Source organism: Bubalus kerabau, chromosome 12 (assembly GCF_029407905.1).
Source record: "Bubalus kerabau isolate K-KA32 ecotype Philippines breed swamp buffalo chromosome 12, PCC_UOA_SB_1v2, whole genome shotgun sequence".
NCBI lineage: Eukaryota > Metazoa > Chordata > Mammalia > Artiodactyla > Bovidae > Bubalus > Bubalus kerabau.
The window spans coordinates 47,072,459-47,092,657 of record NC_073635.1 but is presented as its reverse complement, the minus strand read 5'-3'; the positions used below and the strand labels follow the sequence as shown (position 1 = coordinate 47,092,657).

The 20,199-nt window shown below is 37.2% G+C and overlaps 1 protein-coding gene across 1 annotated transcript in view; it reads left to right on the top strand.

Annotated features, from left to right (window-relative positions):
* Window positions 1–333: 333 nt before the first annotated feature.
* Window positions 334–20,199, top strand: part of DACH1 (dachshund family transcription factor 1) — a 477,329-nt gene continuing 457,463 nt past the window's right edge. The window contains exon 1 of the mRNA XM_055542628.1: window positions 334–1,348. Coding sequence (XP_055398603.1) covers window positions 516–1,348 — 833 coding nt within the window. The 5' untranslated portion in view covers window positions 334–515. The remainder of the gene's footprint in view (window positions 1,349–20,199) is intronic.

The following is a 20,199-nucleotide window of genomic DNA, read 5'->3' as shown; positions in this document are numbered from 1 at the left end:
ACAACAACTCGTCCAGCCGGCAGCCTGCACTTTTCAGCTCATTTTCTCTCTGTCATTCCCCTCTCAATCTTTGATCAATGTACTTGCCAGGGAGAACCCAAGTCCTTCAAACCTCCTCCTTTTCACCTTCATCCTTAACTTTGTGCTAGAGAGCGGGACCCACACAACCACAGCCGACCCTTCCCGCCCCCGCCCGACCCCCCCCCCTCCCCACCAACCCCCGATCCCAGCCCCCGGAGAGGACTCACATTTCGACTTGCGGGACACTTTTGTGCGTTTCTCTCCAGAGCGCCTCTCGCGCTCGCCCCTTTTGCGCTCGCTCGCTCTCTCACCCTCACCTCCTTTCCCCTCTTCTGTCCCTTTCTCTTCTCTTCTCTCCCAGAGTTGTGGTGGTTGTGGCCCCCTAGCTCCTTCTCCCTCCCCCCTTTTCTCCCTCCCTCGCCCTCCCCGGGGTTGTGTGTGTGGCAACTTTTCCCCTCGCTTCTCCTCCTTCTGTTTCCCCCTTATATGTGACCATGGCAGTGCCGGCGGCTTTGATCCCTCCGACCCAGCTGGTCCCCCCTCAACCCCCGATCTCCACGTCTGCTTCCTCCTCCGGCACCACCACCTCCACCTCCTCTGCGACCTCGTCTCCAGCTCCGTCTATCGGGCCCCCGGCGTCCTCGGGGCCAACTCTGTTCCGGCCGGAGCCCATCGCTTCGGCGGCGGCGGCGGCGGGCACAGTCACCTCCACCGGCGGCGGCGGCGGCGGCGTGGGCAGCGGAGGCGGCGGCGGCGGCGGCAGCGCGGGCAACGGAGGCGGCGGCGGCTGCAACCCCAGCCTGGCGACCGCGGGCGGCGGCGGCGGCGGCGGCGGCGGCAGCATCAGCGCCGGCGGCGGCGTTGGCGCCTCCAGCACCCCCATCAACGCGAGCACCGGCGGCGGCGGCAGTAGCAGTAGCAGTAGCAGCAGCAGCAGCAGCAGCAGCAGCAGTAGCAGTAGCAGCAGCTGCGGCCCCCTCCCCGGCAAACCCGTGTACTCGACCCCGTCCCCAGTGGAAAACACCCCCCAGAATAATGAGTGCAAAATGGTGGATCTGAGGGGGGCCAAAGTGGCTTCCTTCACGGTGGAGGGCTGCGAGCTGATCTGCCTGCCCCAGGCTTTCGACCTGTTCCTGAAGCACTTGGTGGGGGGCTTGCACACGGTCTACACCAAGCTGAAGCGGCTGGAGATCACGCCGGTGGTGTGCAATGTGGAGCAGGTTCGCATCCTGAGGGGACTGGGCGCCATCCAGCCCGGAGTGAACCGCTGCAAACTCATCTCCAGAAAGGACTTCGAGACCCTCTACAATGACTGCACCAACGCCAGGTAAAGAGCCAGGGGGACGGTGGGGGTGGGGAGGGAAGTCTCCGCCGCCTGTGGTCCCTGCCCAACCGGTCCCCTCGCCCTTCCCTCGCTCTCTGCCTGGCTCCGTTCTCTCCGCGCGCCCCGGTCGAGCGCGGCCCTCTGCTCCCTTTCCTCGGAGCTCGCCGGCCGCTCCCGACCTTTCTGAGAAGTTGGCACCTCACCCTGCCCAGATCGCGCTCTTCCGGCCGGGTCCGCCCCTTGCTCGCCCGGACGCTGGGGCTCGACAGATGTGGCTGGCGGGAACCCCAAGTCTCGGGGCGGACTGGGCGGGTAGGAGGCGGATGGTGCCATTCCAGGGGCCACAGCGCCCTTCCCGGGCTGCGCGGACGTCTGGGGAACGCTTTCAGCGCTGCTGCCAGTGTTTGCGCGCTCCCTCGGACCCGGGTTCCACCGCGAGGCGCCGGGCACCGGTCCGGCTGCTCGGAGACGCGGGGCTAGATCCTGGGGGCGGAGGGAGGTCGTAACCCTGCCCCGCGGGGTTCGTGGAGAGGGAAGACGCGCTAGGGGTGAGCGCCCCGCGAGGTAGCCTAGGACGTGGGTCACTTGGAGGTCGGGAGGGGGACGGTCCTAGAGGCCGAGAGGCCAGAGTAATCCCGGGGGACTCACATTGAGTTCAGCCCTGAAGACCCGAGGGCAAGCCTGCGGAGGGGAAGGGAGGGGTCTGTGTGTGCACGCATCTGTGCGTGTGTCCGCGCGCGCGCGCGCGCGAGCGTGTGTGTGCAAAGAAGATAAAGGGGTACGTTTGCCCGGGGCAGGCGCGAGGGTACCGGCAATGTTCCTGCCGTTGGGGGAGGTGACCGGGTGCTTGGGACTCTTGGAGGCTGAACTGGAGACATGGGGAGGGAAGACAGCAGTTTGCTGTCTCGCTTTCTCTCCAAACTGTTCTTTCCTTCCTTTCTTTTTTTTTAAGGTTAGTAGCTCACGCAATGAGCAGGTGCAGGTTTTGCTCTGGGATGCTCTGTGGACCTAAATACCGGTGCCGTGGCTCCCCCAGTCCCGCAAAGCGCGCGAACCCTGGAGGCCACGGGACCCTGAGCCCGGCCGGACCAGTTTTATGCTAATGAACGCTCATGGGGGAGGATCTACCGAGAGGGGGCGGGAGTGGGGTAACTTGTCAGTTTCGGGGTAGAAGTGATCCTTTCCACCCACTCTCACTGTACCGACTTGTCCCTACCGTTGGCTGCGGAGGGAGAAGTTCAGAGAAGCCGAGTAAAAAGCAGGGAAAGTTGGAGTCTGGAAGTGAGCGCGTGGGAACTGCGCGCAAAATTTGTGCGGAAACTTCGGTACCCTCCAAACAAGTTTAAAGAATGGGAGGAGGAACGGAGTTTTACTTCTTTTTATGTGTGCCCCTAGTATAACTAAGGAAACTGAGGCGGGAAGGAGAGAGGCGCAGGACTAGACCAGAAAGAAACCGGGGTAGAAAAGCCCCTAGCTATTTCTTCCTTGGAGGAAGACTTCTGGCTAGTTAGTGCCCTGGGAACACTATAAGAGGAGAAAGGCTCCAACTCCAATCCAGTAAATGTCCTACCCTGACCCAGCCAGAAACTCTTTTCCGTGTTTACTTCATTCTTTGTATGGGGGGCATGGGTGTTTATCTAGATTTTGAACCTTCGTTTCTACTCTTTTTCGGTGAATGCTGAACACGCGCGTGTGTATGCGCGCGTGCCCAAGAATATGGACAGGTGGCAGTAAAGATTGAGGGTGAATCTTGATCACTAAACATCATTTACAGAGATAATTGGGTGTACAGAGTATAAAATATTTGCCAAAAATCTGCTGTTAAAGCTGTTTAAATCAGGGCAGAAAATTGTTACGGAGTTGTTATGAAGAATGCTGGTTGAAATCTGAAGCCAGTTCAGATAAGACTGTGATAAAATAAGATTGTGATAAAATACCTATCCAGTAAATTGGTGAAGCGCTCTTTTTCCTTTTAGTAACCAAACCACTCTGCTCTTGAATCTTCTTTGTGTGTTTCTCACAGCACACACTGTACTAGATAATTAATGGCTATTTCAGATAACACACAAAAAATTGCTGGAGAAAACTGCTTCAAAGATTACGAAGTTATGCTCAATTTAAAACAGGTAGTGTTACACTTCTTACAATTATTTCCTTGATGCTTTTGTTTTTTCTAAAATTTCTGCTTAGGTTTTGGAATTGAAGTCCTCACCATATGGTTGGAGAATATTCTTAAAGTTACCAGGAAAGAATTTTTAAATATTTATTTTTTTCCCTGAGGTTAACAAAGGCTCTGAAGTTAAAACTTTCAGAACCAAGAAAAGTTAAATTCAGTAAAACTGTTTACCCCTTCAAAAATATCTTATCAGTACTCTAAAGTTTTAATACTTTACAATGAAATGTGTTATTCCAGAACTCCATTTGAGGTTAAATGTGGTAAGTTTGTTGATTTACTGTTACATTTTGATCTTTTTATCAACTATAGGACTTTCTCAAGCCTAAATAACATGTAAATACTGAAAAGGGGTGTGTAGTTGCAGATATATTCCTAGGTTTCCCTAATTCTGCCATTGACTAAGAAGATAGAAAACTTATCACTGAACTCTCACCAAAATACACTGTTTGCATTGTGATGCCTTACTTTTTAGTGATAGTTACAAGTGTTATTGCCTTATTTCTTTACATTGGAAGCGATAGCTAAAATATTTTTCATCTTGAATTTCCCAAACTAAAATTATCCTGTTCATTCAAGTCCAGTTTGTTCCCTTACTATTAAGATCCTTTTTCATTCATCTATATATATTGATTTTTTTCATTCTTGTTTCTTTCTCCTCTGGCTACTTAAGAGACTATCTAAAGGAATAATTTATGCAGAAGAAGAACGGTGCAAGAAGGCAAACTATATGAAATAATACACACATAGTGTGCAAGAAACATCAAATCTTAGCACTCTCAACTTTTTATAGAATATATATCTTACTATGTCTTTTAACAGCATCTAGATACCAGGAAATCTGAGCAATCAAAGTGATGTTAAAGAAAGGTTCATAAACTTACTCAAAGTGGCTCAGTAAGTTAGTAAAAAAAAAAACTCGGAGTGCGTTTAATTTGCTTGGGGCTATTGCATTAGTGTGCTATCTATGAACACTAGAATAAATGTTGAAGCCATCTGTCATTACCACAAGGAGATGAAACAGAGACTGTCACCTCCTTGATAGTAAAGCTAAATAAAATAGGGGTTTCAAAACATGAAAGAAAATATAAGGAAATATATTTAAAAGTTGTCAAAGGACAAAATCTGACCTTGATCAGCTTCCTCCAGTTATTATTTTTAAACTAAACATTAGTTGCATGAACATGGCTGTTGCAACAGAGGTCACTTATTTAACTGGTAACCATTAAACAACAACAACAAAAGAAAAGTACTTATGGAGATGGTCAAGACTCTGTTTATCTGAGTCAGTTGCTTGTTTGGAGGTTTGTGTTAGGATTCGATTTTCTGTGAATTCAGGTAATGAAAAGTGACTTGATTCTATTTTGTTATCGAAAATGAATTTTTCTTTGAATATTACCAGAAGATGATTTTGTCTCAGGATCTTCCAAACCAGCTTGTGATTTGGGTCCTACATAGACCTAGATTTGTGGAGTTTTTAACTTGAAAAGATTCCAGTTAGTTTGATCACACATTTATTTATAGACAGTATTCTTTTGTCTTAAAAGTCAATGCCATCTATGGAGAGCAAATTGAGAGAATTTACATGTCTTTTTTTGTTCAGTAGTAATATATGAATGCAAGTTTAGTATAAGAAGTATAAACTATTTTCTAATTCTTGGCTTGCTTCTTTTTGTCAGAAGTTTTTTTTAACAGAAAATGGCAATATTTATTTAACATTTCCTTCATTGCATGGCACGGAGTTATGCCTTTATGCCTCTGTGTAGAAAGTTTCAACACAATACAGACTCACTTCTCACAGATAATTATGATACTTGGCACAGAGAAATTAAAAAAATTACTTCAAATGAAAAGAGACTATGCTTTTGAAGTTTTTTGTATTACAGTCGATTAATGGCTCCTATAAAGCCTAATGTTTCATTTTATAACATTTCAAAAAAAATATGGCATAATTAAAGAATAAGACCTAAAATGTGAAAGTTTGCTTGGTCTTATCACTTATTTCTGAACGCTTTTAAAATATTAGTCAATTCCAGTTTAATGGCTAATACATAAAATCTAAGAGTATTCTAACCTTGGGTTTACCTTACTTAATCAAATTATGTTGCAAAATACAAATTTTTGCGTTATTTAGATAATATCTTTAAAAACCTACTTTTTTTTTCTCTTGGAGTTAGTCTCCAATAATATTATATTCATTATTGTAACAAAGTGGACATAGTTATAAAGATCATGCTTGTTTACTTTCTGAGTTCCACAGTTAATACGGGGAGACACTTAATTTGATTTGTATATAGTATTTTATTTTGTGAAGCTTCAAGTATTATATAAAATAAACTGCAAAATAGGCTGATTTTCAGAGTTTTCATGCATAAAATTTTTGCATTTACATATAAGACAGAATTTTTAAACTTCATTTTATTAGTCTAAATCTGCTTTTTTTTTTTTTTTTTTGCTTAATCTACCACATATCACGGAAATTGAGTATAAATTATTGAGACCAATATTAGCCACTCTCTTTTTGCCTCACTACCTCCCTCAGCCTCCTGAGATGTGACACCCAGTATTGATTAAAGTCTTGGCTGGATTTGAGCATAAATAACTCTTCTCTTTGGTGATTTACCATGTGTGATTCACTAGCATACGAAAACATAATACGCTTTATTGTTTCTCATTTGCTGTTTTGTTTTTGGAATGTAAGTAGCATTTGTAAATTAGCTTAATGTGCAACCAAGTAGTTGTTATTTTAAGAACAGTTTGTGCTTTGACTGTCAATTAGTACTATTTTATCTTTCCAAGTTATTTTACTAAATTGTTTCACACAGTTGCCTCTGTTAATCACATAAAATAATCATTTAAATTGCATTGTGTTAGCAACATAGAACACATGTATTACAAAATTCAATAAGATATGAAACTCTCACAGGTTGTAAAATGTCTCCCTTTGAATCTTTATCTGAGGAATTTAGTCTGAAATATGCCTTCTGAATAGGTACAGGTGAGTCTTTTAGATTTCACTAAACATTTTAGTTTTAAGGTCTTCATTACTTGGTTCTTATAAAAAGTTCAACTTTGCCTGAATTTAATCTTTCCAGGATTTCATTTTCAGATTGCTCACCAGGGGGAGAAATCACATGATGTTATATACCTTTAAAATAAACAAAAATTGTGACAAACTTGATGTTAACTGTTTGGATGCTTTAATATGTATTTAATATTAAGTTCTATCATTTTATGTTTGAATTATTATGAGAATGGAATGACCTCAGCATGTGCCATTCTTTTAACTACTGAGTTACTGCACTGTGATTGGTCAGGCGTGTGTGTGTGTGTGTGTGTGTCTGTGACTGCTGCAGCTAAAAATTCTAGCTAAGAATACATTAAAAATACATTTGTATTTATATTTTCAGACTTAGCGACTACATTAAGTAGTCTCTTTTCCATTATATTCGTTATATTCAATAATTTACTTCTTAATGAAGAAAACCTGAATTTTTTAAAAACCCACCAAATGGGGCTTAGGTAAGTGGAATATCAAAGGTCTTGATCTGCATAAATCTCATATATCTCTGCATACTAGAGCCTCTGTGAGTCCACATTGTCTTCAAATTCCTTTACTTGTCTTCTCCTCAATTGGTCAGAAGTATTTCCAATCAAAAATAATTTTTTGCTACATTAGCTGTCCTTTAAATAACTTAATTGCTGACATTTCCTTTTTAGAATATGTCACAGAATAGAAATGACTCAATTAGAATAGTGAAGTTAGGTTACCAAATTATTTCCCTGGAAAACCAGAATACCAGGATAGTATATTTATAGTTGGTCTAGTAATTAGTTATTATTTTAAGTCTAGTAATTAGTTATTATTGGATTAAATGGTGGATCATTTTATTTTGATGCACCTATTTACTTTGAGAAGGTTTCTGAGAATTTTTTGAGTGTGCCTGTTACAGATACCTGTCTAACTTGAATGTACATATTTATTTTAATTATTAAGTACATATAACCATAAATAGAGAATAATGCTAATCACAACCTGATCCAAAATCAGAAACCTCAAGCCGAGTGCATTTTAAATTTCTTGTGTATTCTTATTTGGACTTATTTTATAAGATAAGAGGATTCTAAGTCACTCATTAGGAAAAATTTGCATGTAGGTTTTTCTAAATAGGATATCCAAATGTTCAACGACTAAATTTTGTTAAAGGTGTGGCCCTATTTCTTTCTGATTCATATTAGTTTGGAGTTGATCCAGGATATCAAGCTGGGATTCTTTTACACATTTAAACATATGTGACTTGAGTGAAAGTTGTCAAAGATGTCTTACTAAACTGGAAAATTGTCTATGTGTTTAATTTGTCTTATATTTTTTTGCTTAAAAATATATTCAAGGGTCTAAAACTCTGCAGCATGGCAACACACTGAATAGCCAGTTGCCTTAAAAAAAAGTTTCAGAGTAATGATTAAAAAAAAAAAAAGGCTGTTTAACTAAAGCATCTAAAATGTGTTGTTGTCTAAGATGAACACAGTACCTAGAGTATATTGCATGTTTCTTGCAGGAAATAGAAATTATTGACTATAATTTGAGAATAACAATAATTTAACTATAAGTAGATTTATGCAGTGGTTTTGAAGGTAGTGTATATGTTTGACAAAAAATTGGATATGCTTTTCAAGCATGATTTTCTCAAAGCAAATGTGAAATGGACAGCAAATTAGATTGGTTACTTTTGGTTAGTAACATTGAAGAACTGAGAAATGTTTTCCTGTCCTTAGAATAAATTAACAGAGGGTTAAAAGAAGTATTTAAAAGTTACGGTGTAACTTATCTTTGAATTTATATATGATATCAAAACTTTCTAAATAATTAGATTACCTCTCCAGTCACAATAGAAAAAAGAAAGACTTTACTTCAAAGACAAGGAAAATGTATCAGGAAAGAAAGAGTGCTAGTTGACAGAGAATTATTTTATATTATAGAAACACATAGAAGCATTTCTAGCAAAAACTTACTAATTCAGTTTAAAAAATATGGTCATTTTTAAAGTAAAGGTAATTAAAAATCTCGAGAACATGTTAATTAGGAAATATTTCGTTACTTTTACGCATCAAGCAGAGGAGTGTTTTGTTAAAATCTTAAGCTGATTGTTTTCTGAAATTGTATTAATAGCAACAGTAGGTGAGCTATTTTATTTTTAAAAAACATTTTGCTTAGATTTAAACAAATTACTGAAGGTGTAACTAGTCTTTGAACCCATCACAGTTCTGCTAAATACTGATGTAGTCTATATCTATAGTATTAATTCTTATTTTATATTTAAAATATTTGATTTTTTTAGCTTAACTTTTTGAAAATGATATTTATGTCTTAAGTGAGGCAGTTTGTAGTTTAATAGTGCCTCTGGATTTTAAATGAATAACTTGGAGCATTTTTAATTGTAGTCTCACCAATCACGCATTTTATACTAGGATGGATGTTCTTGTGTGTGCAACAAGTGTAAAATTTTTATCAGTGTTTTAGGAATCTTTGTGATGGATGTTTTCGTTTGTATTAAGTTTAACCCATTTGTGGTCTATATGCTTATGCTTAAGGAATTGTAATATCTTTGTTAGAAAAGCTTTTACGTATATGTATATGTGTATATACCTACACACATATGCACATAAAAGGCATATAGAGCATAGAGACAGAGGACAAACAAATTATAAAAACAGCTTAATTTTGCTTTCTATAATTTATTTAATATAAGATGACACATGAAAAGCCAATTTGACTTTAGTGAATGACCACAGAAAACTGTATTTAAAATTAATTTAGGGTGAAAGATGCAGCTTATATTTAAATGTTTTAAAATATAATTATAAATGCAACATTATATGGTGATTAAGATAGTGATTAAACACATCTTGATTTTCCTTGACCTATATTTTATTATAACTAAGATATACTTTTAATTCTCTATGAAAAATATTTATACTTAATTTTTTTGTATGAAATTGACATTAAACTATTAGGTAGTTTAATGTACATTATCGAAGAACATTTAAAGTGCTTGATGTCATCGCACTACATCTTTTATTGGTTTATTTCATTGCTGCTTGCACTTTAGAGCAAGCATATCCTTTAAAATCAGTGGATAAATGTTAGGAAAACAATTTCATAATCTAAGAAAAAAAGATTGCTCTTCTAAAAGCTTTGCCATCAATGAGATGAGTTAGGAATGAGGTCAATGGGTTAATCTGCAGGTCTACATAAGGAGATGTGTATTACCACTTCTTGCAGTGGACTGTAATTGTCTTTGAAAACACCTGGTAGAGGTCCAGTGAAATTGAAATCCATTACTTTCTCAATCATTCCATGGCATTTGTCAAGTCATTACGTCATTGAGAAAAGTGCAGGCATGCACGCATTTTTTTGCAAAGTAGAAAGGAGCTTATATTAATAAAATAGTGATTGCTTAAAAGACTACCTCATCTAAAAACTTGAAGAATTAAAAAATAAAAATAAAAACACTTGGACATAGTAACTGTAAAATGACATTTGGTAAGAAGTTCATCTTTGCATTTAGTTATCTAAGTAAAAATATTTCACATTCCTTTTTGTATCATCTTATATGCATATAATTTTATAAGTTAGTAAAAGTGGTTTTAAAATATTTTATGACTTGTGACCTCTGACACCTTTATTCATACCTTCTAAGAATGCTCTGACAAATGTATATTATAATCAAAGATGAATAATGTCTTCTTTTGACAGATTGTTTTTTTTTTTTGGTCTTCACACTATTGACAATACATGCAGATTTGAACTTGTAGCCAGGAACAGTGCTTCCATGCTTCAAATTGCCAAAAGACCCCCAGGGATAGAAACTTGACCTGCTTTTATGAAACCATAGAATTACATTTATACAAGTTACCCCATGGGAAAGGAATGAACTGATCCCAATTCAAACCTTAATATTGGAGCCTTCTGGGTCGAATTTGATTTTCTTTCTGTTAACACCTGTTTAGCTCCCAAATTTCGTAACTATATATTCTTAGGAAATTTACAAAATACTGTTCATGAAGGACATTTCACACTTAAGACAAAGTGCCATCAAAATTTTGCAGCTATTCGTTTTCACATGTGACTATGATGCTACTTTTTAAAGTAAAATATCTAACTTTTGAATATGCATCCTAGAGTAAAACAGTTACCTTGTATTTTTTATTAATTTCTTGTTACAGAAAAGCCAGTCCTAGTAGGTGAAAAAACTTTTTTCCCAGGGAGTTATTCCCTGTGATTACATTTCAGAATACAAATTTTTATATGAACATATTTTTATTTTCTTAGACTCAAATTTTAAAAGGTTAAAGTTCTTATTTTATTTTTAGTTGAATCACTTGAAAATGTTTCCAGAAGGCTACTTTTGCCACTAGCAGTAACAAATGAAGGAGATCATTGACAAATTGCACACATAAAAGCCAGTTTTGTTTTAGTTATGTGGACTGGGCCTAAGTTGGAAAAGTGATGTTAATCATTTGCTTAATTTCTGGAATATCAAAATGCCATATCACATATGCAAATAGTGACTAATATAAAATGGTAGGATTATAATATCTCTTTGCTTATAACTGGCAACATTAAATGACCACCATTAGATTTAGAACCTACTTCATCATATGGAATGACTTGCTCTCAATCTTGTATACATAGAAACATTTTATAAATGGTAAAGCAACACATATACATATATACCCTCCAGTCACATATATGAAATGACCACTATAATGGTTAAATAATTCCATGATTGATTTTGAAATTGAGGTTAGCAGGTTCCTTCTAAAATAAAAACTAGAAAGAATTTCAGACTTTTCACTTTTTTTTCACTTAGCATTAATAAAGTCATTTGGATAATTAGTTACTTTATTAACAAGGACCAAACGTAAAAATTCCTAGTAAGAATGATTATAACGATCAATTCTTGGAGTTTGGAGGAAAAACACAGAGATTTCCAGTGGAAGGTATACCTTCCACTTACTATCATAAGTCATGATCATCAGGGAGAAAATATTTAGGATTTTAAACATGTGTTGCTTATTATTTTTTATTGGCTGTCATGTGGTACAAAATTAAGTTTCACTGTCAGCTAACATTTTTCTGCCTTGCCTTCACACAGCATTTGAATGAAGCTGAAAATTAAGTCCATCGTTTGGATGTTTCCTAAGATCACTCTGATGTCATATTTCTAAAGGCAACAAATATTTCTTTTCATTTCAAAGTTTGACCCAACTAGTTTCATGGGGATTTGACATGGCTGTTGCTCTGCGCATTCCGTGACTGTGAAAGGAAGGAAAGGAGATAGATCATGTGACTCGACCACATCTTACAAAGAACCTAGTTTAGGAAAGGCAACCTATTCTGACTTTTGTACTGGTGATAATGTGTAGTTTCTTTCTTCGTCTTTCAGTGGCACTTTGCAGCCCTATTTCCAATAATGACTGATAGGGCACCAAGTGAACTGCAAAAAAGAAAAACAGTTTGAAAGATCTTGCTATATAATGCATGGAAAGAGAGGTGGAACTTTTATATTTTAGGTAACTCTCTTTAAGTAGAGTGACCCTTGATGTTTCATGGAATTTTATATCATACCTAATACAAGAAGTCTTTGGACTTTCATTCTCTTAAATACCTTTATCACCTAAATTGTCCTCATAATAAATCCTCTTTTTGTTTGGCAGACACTCTAGTGAAATCTTTTATGAAATGTAAATTCGTATTTACCTGGAAATATCTATCCAAGCTGGGTGTTTGAGCTGTTGATATTTAAATTGGATTCCTCCAATTCAACAGTGTGAAAATAGAATTGATTTTTGTTTATTTTCTCCTAAGTTTAGGAAATAAAATTCAAATGGTATTTATTTGATCTGAGGTATACTTATTTTGCTCTTTCTTTTGGGGAGTGGGTTAAATAAGGGCCCATGACAGGGACGCTGTTTGTTTTTCACAAAAGTTGTTTGTGATTTCAGGTACTCTTGGGAAATCTCTTGATCAGATTCACATCTGTTCCTGTCAAAGTGGGTGCTAAGATACCGGTCACCCAGCAACCATGTCCAAGAGGGAATTGGGCCGATAATAACTTCAAAAAGGAATGACAGATGCTAGATTAGGATGAAAGACAAAACGCATGAAAAATGAGCTTGTTAGAATCAAAAATTTGTTCAAGCACCTTTATGCAAATTAAATGAATATTGAATATTTGCATGCATTTATACTTTTTCATTTGATTGAAAAGAGAAGAATAGCACATTTAAACTCACAAATGTGACTTCTTTCTTTTGTACTAATCAACATACAAAGCTGAATCTCTTAAAAAAAAATCAGATTAGCCACCTGGGTTCTTATATCTCTATTAAGTTTATTAAAATGTTTTTCTTATAGCAATGGTACTCTTTGGGATAAATTTGTTTACCTAATTTTTTTCGTAATAAACAGTCTCGTGTGAAGATTATTTTAGATAAACATAAATCCATTGCTTGAGAAAGCATTTCAAAGGTAACTTTATCCTATTGTCCTTGAAATTGGTTAATGTGCATTAATAAAAGATCACTCAAGATAAGTTCACACCAAAAGCACAGGCTTTTCATTGACTGGTTAAATCACAATACATTAAAGTAAAGCATGGTAGTATTCCTGAAATGAAAAGTAGACAGATCTCTTCAAAATTTGAGCTACTTTTTGATATATTACTAATTTTTCTATTGAATTGTTCACATACTAATCAGAATTTGGAAGCATCTGATAAAATGTAGTGATTGAGAGAGCTTTCTGAGTCTTGGTTTAGCAATGTCTAATGTGGTCACGTAGAGAAATTGATTTTCTTCAGAAATTAATTAATTTTTCATATCGCCCTAAGCTGCAGTTAAAAAGAGTGCATACTTGTCTGTTTTTTCCAGAAATATTGCCTAATCATATTAATACCATTGCCCCAAGGATGAAAAGATAATTGTACAAATGCATTTGGAAATATGTATCACTGAGTATTTATGATTAAATTATGCAAATGACCTAGCTCTCATCCTTTCCAGACCCAGATTGTCTAATTAGGATTGATATGCTGAATAGATGTTCCAGAATTTGAATACAAGCATGTCCAAGGAGCAGAAAATTGGAAATGACAAGGCTGAAATCCAAAGAAAAGTGTCTTTCGTTTCTACACTTTGTTAATGTGCTGTTAGCAGTTGAGGGTTTTTTCCCTCCCTTTGGCAATTTTGTGACTCATGCCCATATTAGATGCAAGTATGAGAAATGAGCTAAACTTTAACAAATAGCATTTCATTTCTATTTGGTGCTTATTTAAAGATAATAAACCCTTGGTCATTCAAAGAGACCATCACTATTAAGTTGCTTTAAACCACGTAAACGTAACCTTAACTCAGTGACTTTTGGAAGAAACTTCCTTTATGTTTGTATCAAATCTTTATTTCAAAACTGGCTCTCCAAACTTCATGGCATACCAATGCGGTATTTTCTAAGGATGTGCTTTCTTGAATATACAGTTTATTCATTTAATTCATGTACTTAAATACCTATCTGCTTATATTTGGAGAAAACTGTTCCAATAACAGCTCTGATTAGGGGGAAAAAGCAGCACTTTAAATGTAACAATGTTTGAATTTGAAGTCCTCAGCAGGCTTTCTCCCTCATTGATTACACTCATTCATCTTAGATGGAGGGGTGGTAGTGAGGAGGTAGGAAGGGACTGAACTGTCAGGACTCCAGCCTTTGTTAAGCAGCGGGTAGTCACTGCCTCTGAACTCGCCTGGCTCCTGCTTTCCATCTGCAGGATGATGGATTGCTATGTTTAATACATTTCAGCTTTTGTCTGTCATAGTGTGGACAGACAGTACTATCAGTGATTTCAACAGTGATTAGGGAACTGTTTCAAACCCCTCCTATTGGCCAGACAGCCTCCAGGAACGTCTGATGAAACATACTCATTGGCACTCTCACCATGTAAGTGTGTAGTTTGACTAGGCAGAGATTGTACATTCACTGTTTAACCCAGTGCAGAAGCCCACTGACAATTTTACTAGACCATACATTCACTTTAGAACAAAGTTACACAAGACAAAATTGTTAGAACATCTGGGGTCTCAAACTAAAATGTTTATCCCAAGTAGTTCCAAATTAAGATAAATTTGTATTCTTTAAATATTAGCAGCATATGTTTATGGTAGAACTGTATTCTGTAGACTGATGTCAGTTGTTGCTGTGCTCATCAATATTGAGCTTAGCTATATTGGGAGGATAGAATTCGAAGACTATGTTAAAGCAGTAAGACATGACGTGGCATGCGCTATTCTGGGAGTTGCTGAGCTGTGGGTGCTTTGTGGTTCACAAGTCTAAAGAGTGAGTGATTTCAACAACCAGAGAGCCACTAGGTACAGCTCAATATTTTCCCTGGAGTGTCTTACTCTATTTATAAAACTGGTGCTAAGAAAAATACAGTTAACTAAAGGAAAAGAAAATATGCTTTTAAGCCATTAATAACTTAGGCAAAGTTTTATTTGGAAAATTGAACATATCTAAATCAATGGAATTTTACTAATATTATTACAACAGACCAAATGTAAATTACAATATAAATTTAAAACTGTATTATAAACATGAAATTTTAACTCTCTTAATAAGTAGGTAATTATCAAAATGGTGCTTCCTTGGTGGCTCAGTGGTAAAAGATCTGTCTGCCAGTGCAGGAGACACGGGTTTGATCCCTGGGCTTGGGAGATCCCCTGGAGAAGGAAATGGCAACTGACTCCATATTCTTGCCTGGGAAATTCCATGGACAGAGGGGCCTGGTGAGCTACAGTCCACGGGGTCGCAAAGAGTTGGATATAACTTAGAGACTAAACAACAACAGCAATAATTATCAAAATAATTCAGCCAAAGTTTTGAAACAAAATCTAAATCAGGAAAATCTGTGTGCTTTCAACTAATCTCTACTAATAGGGAAGAGTAAAGAAAAGTTTAGATAAGTTAGCCCCAAATATTAAATGAGAATAAGAATTCCAGGTCCCCAATTATATTTTGTCCTAGTGATGTGCTTTTGACATTGCAAATTTTTTATCTGAGATTCTTTCAGTAAAGGTTTCTGCTTTTGAATATGTGGTTACAAATATGCTTTGCTGTGCTAAGTCGCTTCAGTTGTGTCCAACACTGTGTGACCCTTTGGACTTTAGTCCACCAGGCTTCTCTGTCCTTGGGATTCTCCAGGCAAGAATACTGGATTGGGTTGCCATGCCTTTCTCTAGGGGGTCTTCCTGACCCTGGGGTTGAACCCAAGACTCTGACGTCTCCTTATTGACAGGTGGGTTCTTTACCACTAATGCCACCTGGAAAGCCCATGGTTACAAATATGCAGTCCCACAAATTCATCCATACACAGCATATCATGTTTCTTTTGAACTGGTTCAATATCTAAACTTGTTGGCATTTTGGCATTGCTGATTTAGTAATAATAAGGACAGGTGGGGCTGTAGTTTCTGTGAGAGTTAAAAAAAACATTCATATGTTTTGTAGCTTACCTTGTTCTTTGCTTTATTTTAAAGCTTGTCTTACTGAAACAGTGTTCAGCAACAGCATAAAAATTGTGCACTCATTCAGCATATTATTAAGGAGCCATTCATCCAAGTGAATCAAAGGTATAGCTCATAGTAGAATTTTGTACAGAAATTACATAACTGGAGTTTAAGCAAATCTGGATTTTTAGATCAAAGCTATTCACAATTTTTATAGCACATAGTGAAAAAATGGACCACCTCACAACACTGTGGTACTGCCTAATCACTCTGATGTGTGGCTGTCAAATCTTTAGTTTTAGAGTATTGCATCTTCATTTATCACCTCCATCGTGTGGGTGAGGGCAGGCAGGGAAGTGGCAGGGTGTTTATTCTTTTCAAGAAGGATAAGATCTAAAAAAAAAAAAAAAAAAAAAAAAAAAGAAGGATAAGATCTGAGGGAGCAGCTATTAGCAGCTCCCATCCCCTGAAATCACTGTGATATGTGGAATTTCTACCAAGTCAAATGGAAATGCATGGATGAGGCAACTAGAGTAAAGGTTCCGAGTTTTGAGCTCTCAGCAGCATATTGAATGGAAAAAGAGATGATAGTGAGTTAATACTCTGTTCCAAAACCATCTCATGGAATGACTATCTTACCCAATGGGAAAGATAGAGGGCAGGAGGAGAAGGGGGTGACAGAGGATGAGATGGTTAGATGGCATCACTGCCTTAATGGATCTGAGTTTGAGCAAACACCAGGAAATAGTGGAAGACAGGGAAGCCTGGTGTGCTGCAGTTCATGGTGTCCCAAAGAGTCAGATATGACTTAGCAACTGAACAACAACAAATATTTAAGGAGGTAAGCAGTGGTCAGTGGAAATTTAAGATTAAGGATCTGGCTGGGGGATAGAGCTTAAAGAGAGTAAAGGAGCTCTTATACAAATAAAATCTATAGACACTTTCCCTCCAAATATTATAGAAAAATCGAAGTGTTTGGCAAACACAAATGTGTATTTTGCCCATAGGTGAATTATTCAGAATCGGATTTCCTGTAACACTGGGAGTGTGTGTGTGTGTGTGTGTACACATGCATCCACATGTATACTGTAGGTTGACAACCCCTGTTATACACATTGCCAGTCCTATGTTTAGTTAAACACCATAATTACAAAATAATATAAGTCATTTGTCTTACTGTGGTTAAATAAAGACAAAAATGTGTGCTAGAAACTAAATGAATGAGTTTCCCAGGAAGGTAAATGGACAAGTTTGCTCTCTGGAAATGTATCATAGTGGAAGAAGGTTAGAACTGCCTTTAATCCACTTCATCCATCTCTAGCCACAGTGAGAGTACTCTGGCTTCCGAGTGCAGGCACAGAAGATCTGCGTTTAGCGACCAGCTATTTTTGTTTCGTGGGTCCATAGTTTGTGGGGAAATAAGGAGTCAGGCTGGCAGGTTCAACTTCTTATTTCACTAACTTCCTATAATGATTCTACCTCTAATGAGGTGAATTACTACTGCATGAAAAAGGAGAAAAAAGGGTTTTGGCCATCTTGGCTAATAAATCACATTGACTGGATGGCTGATCAGATCAATTGTGCATAAATCAGTGCCTTAAAGAGTCTTAAACTAAGATTCTACCAAAGACCAATCGATCCACCAGCTTGTGTAAAGGCATGGTCTCTTGCCCATAGCAAACTGAACAGAAGTCCACAATATTGAAACTGTTAATATGCTGTCAAGTGTTGAAATGAATGTTTTCAGATCTCAAGAACATGGCTGTGATGAATAAAGCAGTTGTGATTGGGTCACATCACCTAATACATTTTTGTCTTCTCTAGTTCACTTTTATTAGTTAGCAAGGAATTGTAATTCTCAATACATATATGAAAGTTAAGTTTTGAAAGCTTTATCAGCTGTAATTTTGGGAGTTGTTTTCCACAAAAATATCATTATGTTATGTCAAGAAGAAATTGTTTTGACTCTCTGAGAGAAGTATTTCATTGCTATTATAGCTATTATCTGAGATTTACTAATCTATAGACAACTCAGATTTATAAAAACAGTCTGGAAACTTGATTTCAAGTTTCAATTCTATCTGTGACTACATGGGAGATGTTGGATTAGTCAACTGGAACTTTCATACTGTCAAATGTAAAATGGGGATAGTGAAAATAACTTTTCTATTTATTTTAAAAGAAGGTTGTGAAGATAGTAATGTGATAGTAATTATTTGAAAGCACTTCAGAAATAGTAAAGTGCTTTTTAAGAGTTGTTATCTGTTTAGAATCCCACTGTGTGGGTTTGTTAGTTGCTCAGTTGTATCTGACTCTCTGAGACCCCCATGGACTGTAGCCTGCCATACTCCTCTGTCCATGGAATTCTCCAGGTAAGAATACTGGAGTGGGTAGCCATTTTCTTCTCCAGGGCATCTTCCCCATCCAGGGATCAAACCCAGGTCTCCCGCATTGCAGGCAGATTCTTTACCATCTAAGCCATCAGAATTCCCATTCCCTTTTTAAAATTGAGATATAACCTACATTTTGTGTAAAGTGTTATGTGTAGAATTATTAATATTAATATATACTTCAAAGTTGCTAAGAGACTAGATCTTAAATGTTCTTACCCAGTTGTGTTTTAAAACCTCTTTTACCAGAACAATGCACAAAACATAAAGAAAAAAACCTATGTTGATTCTTGCTATCATGTTCTTCTCTTTTTAAGGGAGTAACAGTAAAATCATAACAATTAAATCTTCTTTCTTAAAAGGAGAATTTGTGAATTCTGAAAAGTTACAGCCTTTTTATAATATAAGGTTATTAAATTTTTATTGGCATTAACTTTCAAACATATGTTAAGTAACAGTTTAACATGACAGAATCTTTAAAAGGGAAGAAAAGATGAAATATAGCCATAGCATCTGCAAAGGAAATAACTTATTTTGTTTTGAGGAGTATGACATCCAATATCTGCAGTAACTGCTATGCAATTCTCTATGAAAGCAGGAGATTCTGTGAGGTTTACATCAGGTTTTTCTTCCTTTTCTTTGTGCTAAGTCAGGTATTATGAATCTTTGATTTCTTTTTAAATTGCCTAGAGCATTCCATTTTAGTTAAGTCTGTAGGATTTTTTAACCAAATACATAACTTATAATTATTCTCTACCAAGAATCTCAAAATCCTCCCAATGGCTATTTTCTAGAGTCTCCTGTTTTGAAAATAAATTTGGGATAGGCATTCAAGCATCTTATCATAAAGTTTGGTGTCTGCCAAATATATGGTGAACTCATCAATATAATATAATGTTCTCTATCTCAGAATACTGTTGTTCTGCTTTGTCTTTAGATTTATGACACGTCTTGACATTTTTGTAAATTATGTAACACACATTGTTTCTTCCATTGTTATATTGTGAAATTTAGTAGGCTGTTGAAATTGGATCTGATTGATTTTCTCCTTGCCATTTGTCTACAAAAACATTGCATGTCTAAAATTCACCAGTGGAGGGGAAATCCAGGTGGATGTCTCTTGCAGCATTCTTCCTTTATGTATGAATAGCTAAAGTTTTGAAATGTTTGTGATCTGCTGTTAACAGCTTTAAATACAGTTAAGGAGATGCTTGCTGATAGAAAATCTCATTACTTCTTGAACTCATCAATTAATTTTGAAACTTGAAGGAATTTAATTTCTGGTGACTAATAATTACCTCCCCATGATTTTTCTAGGCTATTATCTTGTCTCTATCTTGTTAAAATTCTCTGGTACTTTCTGGCACATGGTGGACATTCATTACAAATATAATTGACTTTCTTATAGAATTTTTCTTTGGGTATTATTGAATTTTATTAAAATACTCTTTTGAGATTCTTAATTTTGGAGTGTTTTAGTTATAACCAAGAAATTAAAGCATGGATACAGTATATATGTTCTAGATTTTTATGTAGAAATAAAAAACAAAATGAAAGTATATTTAACATTAGTTCTTCAGCATAATAGAAGATGTCTTAAATTCTGGAATGTGTCCCATATTCTTACAGTAGTTTAAGCACAAATATTTAAACTTTGTGAATCTTCCTTCATACATGTTTAATTTACTAAGATTGATATTTTATCTTTATTATTTCAATCAAATTATTAA